Genomic DNA, 12900 nt, shown 5'->3' with positions numbered 1-12900 from the left:
CCCAGGAAGACGTAAACGTCCCGCGCCCCCCCAACTCTCTGCCACCACTGTAAATATACTGTAGTATCATTTGTATATAAAATTCTCATAATTATAAGTACTCTGCATGACATTGTGTTATTTTTAATATTAAAGAGAAAAGTAATATAGATTAACTTACAATAAAGTGTAAAAAAAAATCCACATCATTCTGTAAAAATACACTCGATACATTTTTTAATCCATGAAATGAAATCAATAAATAATAATAAATTCAAATTAATTAGCAACATCAAGCATCAAGACAATATGTCAAACAATTAGACCGAAAAAACAAAAATTAATACAACAAAAACGACATGGCAGTGGGCAAAGGGACAGTTTTTATTTTTGCTGCAGGCAGTATCAGCTCCTTTGCTATGGTGTGGGGTTATTTTGCACTGAGCAACTTGGTATGCCACCTTATATGATGCTAACCGTGCTCGCTGGTTTACTGATGTAAAACTGACAAAGCGGAAGGATTGTTGGCAATATTTGGCACTCGCTGAAAAAAATAATTCCTGCTGTCCGCTGCGAACATTTTTAGGCAAAGTAGACAGACTGGTCTTTTTTCGTCTCCCACTGTACTAAAAGACAAAAGCTAAATGCTACATATGCTTCATCATATTTCCTTGGCTTAGCTTTTCATATCTTCAGTGCTCTTTGCTGTATGCTCTTGTTTGGTTCAAAAGTACTGCACACACGCTGAAAATGAGAGCGCCACTGCCGCCCACTGAGTGGATGTGCAATTACACTTTCTTCTTGTACGACAAAAAAGTATGTTCCCCAAGGTCACATGCGCCACCCCCAGCCTTGCTCTGTGCCCCCCTGGGGGGGCCCGCCCCACTTTCTGAGAAGTACTGCTTTAGCCTTTTAAGGTGTTTACCGAGCGATCCTTCCACTCTAAATGTAACTCGTAGCGTCAGCATAGCATTTGCTTTAGCATTAGCATGGCGAGCGTCCTCTTAAACTCTCACTTGTTTACATCTTGTTGTGATGTCCTGGTGGGTTTAATTATTTGAAAATAATGTACTGTTCTTGCAGAGTGTGTATAACAAGTGCTGAGTTTGTTGGTTTGGTAGCACTAGACCGAATGAATGTTTTAAGTCTCAGATCAAAATTGTAAATTTGAAGCTGTTGAAGTATATCAACCTCATATATCGGCTTTAAAAAAAAATCGGCTTTGGATATCGGCAACCGGCTGAAACTTTTTTCTATATATCGGTATCAGCATTTAAAAATCCCATACTGGTCGACCTCTACTTAGCAGCCATACACTTCCGAAAATTGGTCGAGACAAAATATGACTAACATTGAGGAAAAACCAAATGAAACACAATAATGATTTCAATTTCAACCATTAACTCCGTATTTGGAAAGGTAAAGCATCCTGCACAGTATTGAGCCTAGAGAGTTCTCCAAAAGCCTGTTTGAGATGGAGTCACACAGTGTTTATAAATATCACAGGGTGACAGTGACCTAATGTTGGCATGGACTACTGGTTGATAAGAATGGACTGAGTGTAGGATACACAAGAGTTCAGCCAGGTAATTTATGAGGACACTTCCTTATAGACGTCTGGGGTCCAAATATCATCTCACATTACTATTTAGTTTTCATGATACTCCTCTTACATATAACATGCATTACTCAATAGGGGTTTTCAACAAAAGGATCAAATTTGCAATTACAACAAAGGTGTAACACAATCCTTAGTGGTGCAGGATCCTTAGCATTCCCTTAGTCAACACAGAGAAGTACTTGTGCCAAGCAGGATGGTAACCGATAAAACGATACATGATACCGCCTCATGCCTTGGCCTCAATATAGGAGTCACTACTGCGAACCACGTGAAAATTTAATTGTAATGGAAGGCATTTACAATACGCCACTACTTGTTCATGTTAAGATTCCCACATGTATTACCATAATCACTCCATTGTTAGAATCAGGCCAGCTGTGACTCTGTGTGCACTACAAAGTGTGTCTTATGTTTGCATTCCTCTGATAGAAGTGGATTTGCATGAAAATGTGGAGTATCCCACACTGATAACACCCTAAGAAACGGTGGTCAGTCTGTAATTTTGTAAGCTTGACGAGTCTGTTCCGTTGTTAGAACATGTTATTTTGGAATAAAAAGTAGGTTCATGAGTAGGAACACAACAAAATGTAAGCAAACCAGAAAATGAATAATATCAGTGAGTTGACAGACAAAACCTGACTAATCATTGAAAGTACCGTACTTGTTAGAACCACATGACTCAATGTTTACATGCAAAGAATAAAGCTGGTTACGAAAATTAATAATAATCTTGGTCATAAGCTTCTTAAAATTCCATTTGCACTAATGTGTTGGTTTTTAACTATAAAAACACCTGTTCGTGTACTGGTTTCCCATTAATTACGCCCTCAACATGTTGGAAACACTGTACGCTAAGCACCTTGTAACAGCATATCATATAATCTATATATCAATTATTGGGTAACAAATAGGGAAGTCCCAAGCGCATATTTTGCACCCGAGTCAGAGTCACCCGATTTTGAGAAACTGCCGATACGGAGTCCCAATCCAATACCGAAAAAAAGTTGGGGTTTTTTTGTTATTATTTGAGCAAATAAAAGGTATATATTTTTGTGTCTTTTGGCTATGCCAATGTATTTCTGGATTATTTTGTTACTTTTTAGCCTTTAAAAAAAATTATATATATATATATATATATCTTACAGCTGTCAAACGATTAAGATTTTTATATATTATATAATATATTTATAAATATATTAGGCCTGAATGATAATGAAAAAAATTAACATTGTGATAAGAAGTCGACCAATATATGGACAGTTTTTCAACATCGGCCGACGAACAAAAAAACAAAACAAAAAAAAGCCGATTTTGATCAGGCATCTATGTGGGCAACTGGGGCCGCTGCTAACTGACGGTAGGACCCCGGAAGGACCCTCCAGCAGCATGAAGCAATAATACCTGAGTGCAGCCCAGAGCCATGTGACAGCCTCCACAAACCACGCCTTGTACAAACCACATCCCTACAAACCCCACCCACATGATGCTACGGTGGTAGCGTCTGATGTGACTCATAGATATCACATGTATAGGATATACAACTAGATGCAAAATGACGGACTCAGCAGTGATAGTAAACAGCCGGCATCTTAAAGCAGTAGAATTCTCAGGCAGGCTGTTGTAACTTTTTATCCAAAATACTCCTTAATTGGCAAAATCTTGACTTGAATCTATAAATGCTGAAACACTTTTAACACGTTCACATGTCGAAAGTAGACAAAGAGAGAGAAAGCAATAATAACGGGAGCAATTTTATCAACTTTAACGGTTGATTCACAACATTAAATGACTTCCAAAGATAGCAAAGGTTACAATATACTGTAGTTATGTTTACGCACGCCGCTGTGTCCGCAAAACCAATGTGTCTAGTTCAGTTTAGGGTAAGGAATGGGGTTAGGGCCTATTACAAAAACCTGTTGTGATATGTCTGAGACTACTTTACCTCCCTAGGCAGTGAGATACATAACTGTATCGTATGCGTCCAGCGTAGGTACACACATTGTTGTGGTTGTGCGTTGTACGGTGATAATATGATGCAGTAAAGTGAGTTCAGAGTTAACAAAGTCTTCTTATTGAACCCAAATAACACAACAAAACCCTTTGAACTTCACATGGTAAACACATTATTGGCACCACCGCACCAATAGCAGGCGTGGCTTGTAGCGGCTGTTGCTTGGCTCTGGCTTCAGTCAGGCCCTTCTCGCTAGAAGGCAGGCTGCTACAGGAAGCTTCAGGCATGCCTTTTTTGTAAATATTGTATTTTTTAAAAAAAATTTGCATCAGAGAATATGCAATGTTGCTTTAACATTTTAAGATGTTTACTAAGTGTTCCTTACACTCTAAATCTAACTTGTAGCATTAGCGTAGCATTCGCGTTAGGATTAGCTTTAGCATGGCGAGCATCCTCTTAAACGCTCACTTGTTTACATCTCGTCGCAATGTCCTGATGTGTTTATTTATTTGAAAATAATACACTGTTCTTGCTGAGTGTGTATAATCATAAAAATAAGTGCTGAGTTCTTTGGTTTGGTAGCACTGGACCTAACCCTTTAATTCTCAGGGCATCACTGTAAGTTTGAAGCTGCTGAAGCAATTTTTTTAGAAATTGCCTTTCATAACGTATGTGCATAGACTTTATAATGTATTGACGGGACACGGGGCCGATTCATAGGGGGCCTATCTCCATGAAAGCTGACAGGGTGGTAACACAGACAAAGAGCTTTTTGCGTTGAAAATTCTCAGGAATAAATGCTTAAATAACGGAATTCTTTATAGATATGGGCGTAAAACAGTCTCTGTTCTTGGTTAAAAGCACAAAAAAAACCGAGCAGGTAGCATTTATTTTACGTTGCAAACTATGAGGCTAGTCAGTAAGGAAATTTGCGGCCGCCATATGTAAACAAAGAGCTTTTTTCGTTGAAAATTCTTGTGAATAAATGCTTAAATCCCTGAAGTCTTTATTGATATGGACGTAAAAGAGCCTCGATTCTTGGTTAAAAGCAAAAAAAAAAACAAAAACAAAAAAAAGTGCATATTTTGGGTAAATATTGCGAAGTATAATGCCAATGCTGTAGCAGCTAATTTCTCCCATTGATTTTTTTCACAACATTTCAAAATGTATGCATAGTGCGAAAAATATAATAATTACCTTGAAACTTCGAACAAATCACTCCTGAGACAATCCTTCCTGTTTGTATGCAGTACAGCTTTCGTACTTTTTCAACCTAAATCCGGGGTTAGATCGCTGCATGTGACTTTACATGCTAATTAATGAAGCAGAGTGTTGGATGGCCCCTTCGGGAAGGCGTGATACAGTGAATAAAGAATGTGTCATGTCAATACATTATGAAGTCTATGGTATTCGTTTTTAGGAAAAAAGAAAAAAAAAAAGCATATTGGCCTCAAATATCGGCAATCGGCTGAAAATTTGGGGGGGATAGCGGCATCAGCATTTGAAAATTCTATATCAGTCGACCTCCAATTGCGATACATATATATATTTTGCCAAGGCTCCACACTTACTTTTTCCCAGAACACCCTGTAGTCAAAGAAGATTGACTAAACAATGATTAACACATTCGTGCCTTTAAGCTATCACTCGCCAGATCAAAGTTACAAACCTGTCAATCATCGTTAACTTTAGGAGGCAAACTCCAGCTACACTGCTGACCAAGAAAAGCAGCAAGAGGAAGCGTAAGGGCTGTACGAGCATGAAGCAGAAAAACATACTGTAAATATATTTTTTAAAGTAAATACACGATGCTTATCCTATCCCAAGTAAAAAACATGAGCAAAGTACAGTTCAGCACTATTTGATATAGTAGTCAACCTTTATGAAGTTCAAATAAACATGTTGTGATGAATTACGTAGATGAGAAAATGTCATATGGTAGGACAGCTATCTCAATCCTGTTATTATCGCTTGATGTTTCATTTCTTAACCAGAAGTTGTAGATTTAGAACAGGGATGCCAAAGTCCGGTCCTCGAGAGACCCTATCTGGCTTGTTTTCCATGTCTCCCTCCGCCAACACACCTGAATCAAATAATCAGGATCATTATCAGGCTCCTGCAGTGCTTGCTGATGAGCTGATCATTTAATTCAGGTGTGTTAAAGGAGGGAGACATGGAAAACAAGCTGGATATGGGCTCTCGAGGACCGGACTTGGGCACCCCTGATTTAAAATATAAAACATACTACAAAAGTAGTGCCTCACAAATCTGTCCCGAGAAAAATAATGTTCCTCACCGAGCGTGGATCTCTTATCAATGCTAATAATAATTAATCAGTTTACCCAAGCCAGTGAACGTCATCTGTTCAAACAGCATGCACCACCTTTATGTTCCACAACCTTGGCAGACATGTTTTAAGTTTAACCTACCTCTTCCTAACAGTCTCCTCCTATTCTCCCTTTCATGCTGCCATAACAGTCTGTGTTAGTTTCTTCTACCCTTCACTCCTTTAGCTCATTCAAGATTAGAAAGCAAACGTCCTAATTTCGGGAAGCTTTAAAATGAATGAATGGATGAGGAAGGTTAGCATCCAATCACCCCCTCTTTCACCTTGGATTGACTTTCTAAAATCTCTCTTGTTCGAAGCACGTTCCCTGTTTAATAGCACTCTGGACCAAATTGGAGAAGAAGGAAAAAAAACCTCAAACAATGCATGCAGTATCACTAAAGATGGGACATTGTTCAAGTACCACTACCAACCATGGCACATGCAAACACAGGTGGACCTACCGTTAGTACATGCTTTTCTTCACTCTGTTTGTCCATTGAGATCCTAGCAAATACGTTAGCTTGTTCCCCTATTTTAACAGTTACCTCGTAGTGAACACTCTCAATAGAGACACTCGTCTCTTCCCGATTCCTATGCTCGTGCCTCTATACAGCAGGGAAAAGAGAGAGAGAGAGCGAGAGAAAGGGGGGGAACAGGCTTCTTCAGAACACAGTACTCTGCTCTACCCTGTTGTCAGCCTGCTCTTTGCTCGGCAGCCAATCCCACCATGGCACCATTAATATTTTATTTGCCCCGGCCAAGAGCTAAAAAAACGCACACACAGCAACACATGGAGGACATACGCACACGTTCCGAGGACATGCAAATGTTTACCGGCTGAGGTATTCAGGTCACACATGAAAACCAATCCCCAAAACAGATGAATGGAAACAGGCACACAGCTTGGCGTTCTTCAGGCAGTGCATTTGGATTGAAGCTAGGCATGTAATTATCAAGATCAAACAAGGAATGTACTCAATAAAATTCTAAAAACGACATCGAGACTCAAATATTTTCTTAAAATTACAGGATAACTTTTTCTCAGGCCATAATATTGTCTTTCTAATAGGGCTGTCAAACGATTAAAAATTTTAATCGAGTTAATCACAGCTTAAAAATTAATTAATAGTAATTAATCGCAATTCACACCATCTATAAAACATGCCATATTTTTCTGTAAATTATTGTTGGAATGGAAAGATAAGACACAAGACGGATATATAAATTCAACATGCTGTACATAAGTACTGTATTTGTTTATTATAACAATAAATCAACAAGATCAATGGACAGAAAGACTTGTAGTTCTTAAAAGATAAATGTTAGTACAAGTTATAGAAATTTTGTATTAAAACCCCTCTTAATGTTATTGTTTTGATAAAATTTGTAAAATTTTCAATCAAAAAATAAACTAGTAGCTCGCCATTGTTGATGTCAATAATTACACAATGCTCATTGTGCTTAAACCCATAAATTCAGTCGCACCAAAGCGCCAGCAGAGGGCAACAAAACGCCAAAAAACACATGTAACATGTGCATATGACACTGCTGTCATTTTAATCTGTTTGAGCGGGGCATGTGCGTTAATTGCGTCAAATATTTTAACATGATTAATTAAAAAAATTAATTACCTCCCGTTAACGCGATAATTTTGACAGCCTTACTTTCTAATCCACATGAAAAGATAATGGAGGATTCTCTGGAGGTCGTTATGACCTTACCTTAACGATCATAAGAATTATAATAATTTATATATTTTATATTATTATTATATTATTATATGTATTCACAACTTCAAACAGCAATAGGTTTGGAATGACGTAATTAGGGCTGCAGCTATCGATTATTTTAGTAGTCGATTAATCGATGAACTAGTTTGTTGAATAATCGAGTAATCGGATAAGGAACACGAAAAATTAAAATACCTGAGCTGAGCCTCAAACGGTACAAAATAATAATCATATAAGTCTATGTACAGCAAAAGAACAATTGGCTAACTTACATAGCAAAAGTCCGCTAGCTTACATCCTATAAAACGCAAACTTTTTTTTTTTTTTTTTTTTAAACAGCACTCTTAATAAATGGTTCAGACACATATTCCCACAAAAATGGCTCAATATACCCATAAACTAAATTACGAATGCATTAAAAAAAACATTAGCTCAAACAAAAACTTGGCTTATGTTGGTCTTAAGATGGAGCAGCTGGATTCAGCCATATGAAATGAGGCAGACTAGAGGGCAGTGTATCCACTCAAATCAATAAAACTGAATGCAAACAGTTTTAAAATAAACCATTAAAACGCCACAATAATTAAACGAATACTCGAAGCAGCAAAATGTAATTCGAATCTTTTTCTAATCGAATACTCGAGTTAATCGATTAATCGTTGCAGCACTAGACGTAATAATATCACAGTTGATTGCCATAATCATATATAGTGACAGAATTCTTTTTTACTAATACGCTGCTGGCAAAAGTATTGGCACCCCTGCAATTCTGTCAGATAATGCTCATTTTCTCCCAGAAAATGATTACAATTACAAATGCTTTGGTAGTAAGATCTTCATTTGTTTTGCTTGCAATGAAAAAACACTAAAGAGAATGAAAAAAAAAAAAATAATCATTATCATTTTACAGACATCTCCAAAAATGGGCTAGACAAAAGTATTGGCACCCTCAGCCTAATACTTGGTAGCACAATTGTCCTGCTGGAAGACCCATGACCTCTGAGGGAGACCCAGATTTATGCTGCAAAATTTGTTGGTAGTCTTCATAATTCCATGCACACGGTCAAACAGTCCAGTGCCAGAGGCAGCAAAGCAACCCCAAAACATCAGGGAAACAAACAAAAAGCTCTACTTTTGTCTCATCTGACCAGAGAACATTCTTCCAAAACATTTTTGGCTTTCTCAGGTAAGTTTTGGCAAACTCCAGCCTGGCTTTTTTAAGTCTCTGGCTCAGAGGTGGGGTCTTCCAGGGTATCCTACCATAGAGTCCCTTTTCATTCAGATGCCAACGGATAGTACGGGTTGACACTGTTGTACGCTCGGACTGCAGGACAGCGTGAACTTGTTTTGATGTTAGTCGAGGTTCTTTATCCACCATCCGCACAATCTTTTGTTGAAATCTCTCGTCAATTTTTTATTTCCCGTACACATCTAGGGAGGCTAGCCACAGTGCCGTGGGCTTTACACTTATTGATAACACTGCGCACGGTAGAAACACGAACATTCAGGTCTTTGAGGATGGACTTGTAGCCTTGAGATTGCCCATTCTTCCTCACAATTTTCCTTCTCAAGTCCTCAGACAGTTCTTTGGTCTTCTTTTTTTGTTCCATGCTCAATGTGGTACACACAAGGACACAGCACAGAGGTTGAGTCAACTTTAATCCATTTAACTGGCTGCAAGTGTAATTTAGTTATTGCCACCACCTGTTATGTGCCACAGGTAAGTAACAGGTGCTGTTAATTACACAAATTAGAGAAGCATCACATGATTTTTCTGACAATAAATATTCTGAATCTGAAAGGGTGTCTGGCCAATTTTTGGAGTTTTGTGTGAAATGATAATGATTTTTTTCTCCATTCTCTTTTGTGTTTTTTCATTGCAATCAAAATAAATGAAGAAATTACAACCAAAGTGTTTGTAACTGCAATCATTTTCTGGGAGGACTTGAGCATTATCTGACAGAATTGCAGGGGTGCTAATTGGCCAGCACTGTACTAGTATGTATATATTAGGGCTGTCAAATTATCGCGTTAACGGGCGGTAATTAGTTTTTAATTAATCACGTTAAAATATTTGACGCATTTAAAGCACATGCCCCGCTCAAACAGATTAAAATGACAGCCCAGTGTCATGTGCACTTGTTACTTTTGTTTTTTGGTGTTTTGTCGCCCTCTGCTGGCGCTTGGGTGCAACTGATTATATGGGCTTCAGCACCATGAGCATTGTGTAATTATTGACATCAACAATGGCAAGCTACTAGTTTATTTTTTGATTGAAATTTTTACAAATTTTATTAAAACGAAAACATTAAGAGGGATTTTAATTAGGGCTGTCAAAATTATCGCGTTAACGCGCGGTAATTAATTTTTTAAATTAATCACCTTAGAATATTTGACACAATTAACGCACATGTCCCGCTCAGACAGTATTCTGCCTTTTGGTAAGTTTTACAGCAAGGCTTTTTGTGCTGTCTAACAGCGAACTCTTGTGGTCGCTTTGCGACATGGTTTATTGTTGTCTTGCCAGTTCAATATGGCTGCACGACGTCTCGGGCTGACGCCTATGTTGTAATGTTGTGCTTATATGATCCTTGGACAAGATCTGTCCGTTAGTATGGTTGTTGTAAATAATGTACATATTATGTTAGTAAGCAAAATGTTATATTTTTTGTATGAGACGCTTTTTGTTTATGTTTAGTGAACCTGTATAGCGTGCTAAGCTAATGTTGTTGCTAATGCAATGCTTGTGTACTTTTTTTTGTAGTTTTACGACGGTCTAAAGAGGACAATGGTTTGAGGCCATTTTATTAATTAATCAGATGAAAAAGGAAGAAGTCTGATTATTATGGCGTCGTTCACTAGCTGTCTAGCTTTGGAAAAAGTAGACGCTTCGGAGTGAGGACAGCATAGACAGATTTAAATGACAGTAGAGTGAAATGCCCACTACAGTCCTTATGTGCCGTATGTTGAATGTATATATCCATCTTGTGTCTTATCTTTCCATTCCAACAATTTATTTTACAGAATATATATATAATTTACAGAAAAATATGGCATATTTTATAGATGGTTTGAATTGCGATTAATTGCGATTAATTACGATTAATTAATTTTTAAGATTGTAATTAACTCGATTAAAAAGCTTAATCGTTTGACAGCCCTAATTTTAATATAAAATCTCTATAACTTGTTCTAACATTTATCTTTTAAGAACTACAAGTCTTTATATCCATGGATCGCTTTAACAGAATGTTAATGATGTTAATGCCATCTTGTTGATTTATTTTTATAATGAACAAATACAGTACTTATGTACAGTATGTTGAATGTATATATCCGTTTTGGGTCTTATCTTTCCATTCCAACAATTTACAGAAAAATATGGCATTTTTTATAGATGGTTCGAATTGCGATTAATTACGATTAATTCATTTTTAAGCTGTGATTAACCCGATTCAAAATTTGAAACGCTTGACAGCCCTAGTATATATACATATCGTACATTTTTGCATCGTTTTACTTTTTGTACCTTCACTTGAGTATTTTTTTTTTTAGATCCTTGTACTTTTACTTAAGTCATTTTTCACCTGTATCTGTACTTTTACTTAAGTAAAAAAAAAAAAAAGAAAGAAAAAGAGTACTTCATCCAGCACTGATGATCGCCAGACCTGAGCATAACTTTAACAGAAATGCTACCACAATCCACTGAACATGTACTCACTGCTCTAAACACAAATGAACCAATAGGAGGCAGCAAAGAACAAGTATAAAATGGATGTCTACTGCATGATGCACCACATGCATATTAAAAACGTGCTCAGTTCCACTTCTGTAAACGTGGGCTCGTTGGTTGAAACCTGTCAGAACACATGATGTTTGTCCACCACTTGTCCTCATACACCTAGGTGCACCTGCAGGTTTAGTATCTACAGTATATCTCTCACACAGCTCAAACATTGTCTCTATAACAGCAAACCCAATCATTTCCGTGACCAGGAAAAGACATAAGTATAGTGATGAAGCCCTTTTTCATTGAGCGGCAAAGGGGTCGTGTTTCCTCACCACTAAGCACATGATTATACGTGCACAAATAAGTACCTAGACAGACACACACAAACATAGCAGTAAGCAACCCTACACCAGCCTTTAGATCAGTCAGTTAGGCATTTTAAACTTAGCACTGCAACCCGTTTCTTTTTTGGATTTGTTCGCACAGCTCTGAAGTTTGACAGTCAGTATCCCATCTGTCACTAATGCTTTACTCCTGAGACAGGTCACAGGGATTTAGTTCCTAGTCCGTACAACTACTGACTTAACTTGACTTCATTTTTCTTCAATATAAACAAAGGGAGAACGATTCAACATTCACCATGTGAGTTGATGGATTGTAAAGTGTACAAGGAAGTTCATCAAAACAAACAATTCTAACAGTTTTGTTAGTTTAACTCCTTAAATTACTTATTAAACATTAAAAGTCAACCTCGTCCCCGGCTAGCCCAATTAGCTAGCGAGACTTTCTTGTACAAATCGCCGCAAAGAGCAACAAAAAGCTAAGAAAATACATTTTTACAGTACGCCTTATTTTGAAAAGTCCACTCTCGCTAACCACTTCTTAACACCACGCCACGTGTCAGGATAAGAAAGCCGGCTAACAATAGCAGCTTCCGGAGGGAGTCCGGTTGAATCGGTCGCGTAAAGCATCCCTTGTGCTTAACCAGCTGCCAGGCAAACACAAGGTAACAGACGGACAAAGAAACAGGCAGACGTGACGCTAAGTTAGCGGTTCTCGGTAAGGTGAGGGTACATACTGATCTCAAGAAGGGCCGCGTTTGTTCCGATGATTCATCCATAGCACTCCCCGCTAGACCTTTTGGTCGCCGGTGAGGTTTTTGCCGGTTGTGTCGAGGAGTGGAAACCGGCAATGGGACACTTGAGTGAACAAGGGGACTGGCTGGCGACCGCTCGTTTGCCCATGACGTCAAAGGCCACGCCTCTACAATGATTGACAGATGGAGCTTACCAATAATATTTTGGTATACAGATTTTTGGCCAATCAAACAGCATGACGTCATTTTAAGGTTGGATTTTAGTTCGTTGCTCAAGCAAAGCGGGCTTTTTGTTTTAGTTCATATAAAACTAACGTCCGTTTTTTATGTCTTTTTTATTCTTTACCAATAGCCGTTCAAAACCTAAGTTATACTATTTGAAACCAACAATGTTAATTCTCTGAAATGGGGTCGAAATACATGTTATATGTCTGAGAACTGAACCCTGAAATTGTGTGATAACT

The 12900-nt window shown here is 37.9% G+C and overlaps 1 protein-coding gene across 9 annotated transcripts in view; it reads right to left on the bottom strand.

The window, feature by feature from the left end:
• The window catches only part of LOC130910150 (sodium bicarbonate cotransporter 3-like), a 102788-nt gene extending 90227 nt beyond the window's left edge, over window positions 1-12561 (bottom strand). For 8 of the 9 annotated variants that reach the window (XM_057827154.1, XM_057827152.1, XM_057827157.1 and 5 more), the window contains exon 1: window positions 12419-12561. In XM_057827154.1, the coding sequence (XP_057683137.1) occupies window positions 12419-12460 (42 nt within the window). In that variant the 5' untranslated portion in view covers window positions 12461-12561. Of the gene's footprint in view, window positions 1-6341; window positions 6591-12418 lie in introns of those variants that run through there. The other variant, XM_057827153.1, reaches the window with a different exon arrangement.
• Window positions 12562-12900: the final 339 nt, after the last annotated feature.

Source organism: Corythoichthys intestinalis, chromosome 22 (assembly GCF_030265065.1).
Source record: "Corythoichthys intestinalis isolate RoL2023-P3 chromosome 22, ASM3026506v1, whole genome shotgun sequence".
NCBI lineage: Eukaryota > Metazoa > Chordata > Actinopteri > Syngnathiformes > Syngnathidae > Corythoichthys > Corythoichthys intestinalis.
The sequence above is the reverse complement of the archived record's forward strand: the minus strand, read 5'-3'. Positions and strand labels throughout refer to the sequence as shown.